The sequence below is a fragment of the Coptis chinensis genome, chromosome 3, assembly GCF_015680905.1.
Source record: "Coptis chinensis isolate HL-2020 chromosome 3, ASM1568090v1, whole genome shotgun sequence".
Classification (NCBI taxonomy): domain Eukaryota; kingdom Viridiplantae; phylum Streptophyta; class Magnoliopsida; order Ranunculales; family Ranunculaceae; genus Coptis; species Coptis chinensis.
The window spans coordinates 77798033-77800431 of record NC_141458.1 but is presented as its reverse complement, the minus strand read 5'-3'; the positions used below and the strand labels follow the sequence as shown (position 1 = coordinate 77800431).

The window sequence follows — 2399 nt, the reverse complement described above, 5'->3', positions numbered from 1 at the left end:
TAAAACTGATATTTTTAGTATTGATCCCCTTGCACTGGGTATAAGGTTTGCTAGTAAAGAAGAGTTTAAGGAATGTATTAGAGACTATGGAGTAGGACATGGTTTCCCTATTGTGTTTAAAAAGAATGAAGCAGATAGGGTAACAGCTGTATGTTCTAGGGGAAAGGGATGTGACTAGAGATGTCATGCCATTCTAATGCAAATTAAGTGCACTTGGCAGATAAAGTCATTCAGCAATGTGCACAGGTGTAAAAGGGATTTCCATGCTAGATTTTGTAATTCTAGATGGCTCTCTAAAAGATTTAAACATGAAATCCTTGCCAACCCTAGGTGGAAGTTAGAAGATTTTAAATTTGTAGTTCTGAAGAGATTCTCTATGAATGTTTCAATTGATCAATGTTCTAGAGCTAAGAGATTTGCATTAGGTGAGGTGGATTCATTTATGATAGAACACTATACCAGAGTACATGATTATGCACATGAGTTATTGATTAGAAATCCAGGTAGTACTGTCAGAGTGCACTCTGAGAATCTGGTTTCTAATGATGATACTTCTCCTAAAATTTTCAAAAGGTTTTATGTATGTCTTGATGCCTTGAAGAAAGGGTGGGAGAGTGGTTGCAGACCTGTCATAGGATTGGATGGTTGTTTCTTGAAGGGTTATATAAAACGACAGTTGTTGGCATCTATTAGGAGAGATGGTAATAACCAAATATATCCAATTGCATGGGCTGTGGTTGAAGCTGAAAACAATGACTCCTGGCTGTGGTTTGTGGAGTTGTTAGTTGATAACATTGGTCAATCAAATGGGGCTGGGTGGACTATTATATCATACCAACATAAAGGGTTGGTTAAGGTTATTCACTCACTCTTGCCATTGGCAGAACATAGGTGTTGTGCAAGGCACATATATGCCAATTTCATAAAGAGATAGTGTGGTTCTATGTTGAAAGGGTTGTTTTGGAAGACTGCCAAGAGTAGGGACAAGTCAATGTTTAAGGTGAACATGAAAAGAATTGAAGCTATGAGCAAAGATGCTGCTGAGTATTTAAGGAACAAGCAACATCCAAAATAATGGTGTAGAGCTTTTCAACTTGAAACATCTTTTTGTGATTCAATAGAGAATAACATGAGTGAGTGTTTTAACAACTACATCTTGAGGGTAAGGTTCAAACCATTAATTCATATGTTAGAGGACATCAGACTTTACATAGTGAGTAGGATGTAGAAAAGAAAGGTTTTAATTGAGAAGTGGACATCAGACTTGTTGGTACCAAGAATTAGGAAATAGTTAGAAGAGAACAAGATGGATAGTAGGAACTTGCAATGCACTTACCATGGGGGTTCTGAGTTTCAAGTCATTGGTGAAAAGGATGCATTTGTTGTTGATTTAAGGAAGAAGACATGTGGATGTAGGTCTTGGAATCTGACTGGAATTTCTTGTGCTTGTGCAATTTATGCTATTTTTACTACTACTGATAACCCAGATAAGTATGTGCACCCTTGCTATATGGTGGAGACAATTAGGCAGTCTTATGTTGAACATATAAGGCCTATAAATGGCGAACAACAGTGGGTGAAGCAGCTTTTTACTACATTGTTGCCTCCAAAGGAAAAAATGACTCCTGGAAGACCCCCAAAGAAACAGAAGGAAGGATCCACATGAGGAACCAAGTAAAGGGCCTAGAATTTCAAGAAAGGGAAAGCAGATGAGGTATTCTAATTGCAATGAACTGGGGCATAATAATACAGGATGTAAACAAGAGAAAAAAACCAAACACAAGGCCAAAAAAAATTTCCTGTAAGTTGACATTATTTTTACTTACTTAATTTCATTTATTTAAACTACATTTGTATTGAGCTTAGTTGTTTTACTTTATTGTAGGTTAAAAAGAAAAGAATACTCCAGTCACTGACCCAGAAGCAAAAGTAGAGGGGAAGAACACCACAGCTCCTCCAAAGACTCCAACAAAGCCTCCAAAAAGATCAAGAAATGAAAAGGTAAATATGTCTCACCACTGCAATATATTGTTTTCAATGTATCTTAGCAATATTAATTTCTCATGTGTAGGCCCCAAGTGTACCCTCAAGCAATACTGCAGCACCATCTGGAACAGATACAAGAGAACCAAAAGCATAGGGGAAGAACATCATTGCTCCTCCAAAGGCTCCAACAAAACCTCCAAAAAGATCAAGGAAGGAAAAGGTAAATATGTCTCACCACTTTTATATATTGTTTTCAATGTATCTTAGCAATATTCATTTCTCATGTGTAGGCCCCAAGTACACCATCTAGAATAGATACAAGAGAGGCCCATAATTGTATCATTACATGTGGAACATACAAGAGAGACCCACTCTATCAGAGGCATATTTTGGCTTCACAGATTGCATAAAAT

The 2399-nt window shown here is 37.1% G+C and overlaps 1 protein-coding gene across 1 annotated transcript; it reads left to right on the top strand.

Annotated features, from left to right (window-relative positions):
• Nucleotides 1-1306: 1306 nt before the first annotated feature.
• Nucleotides 1307-1666, top strand: LOC147510938 (uncharacterized). Its single transcript, XM_086598298.1, has one exon. It carries the CDS (start codon nt 1307-1309, stop codon nt 1664-1666), a length of 360 nt encoding a protein of 119 aa, XP_086454424.1.
• The last annotated feature ends 733 nt before the right edge of the window (nt 1667-2399 follow it).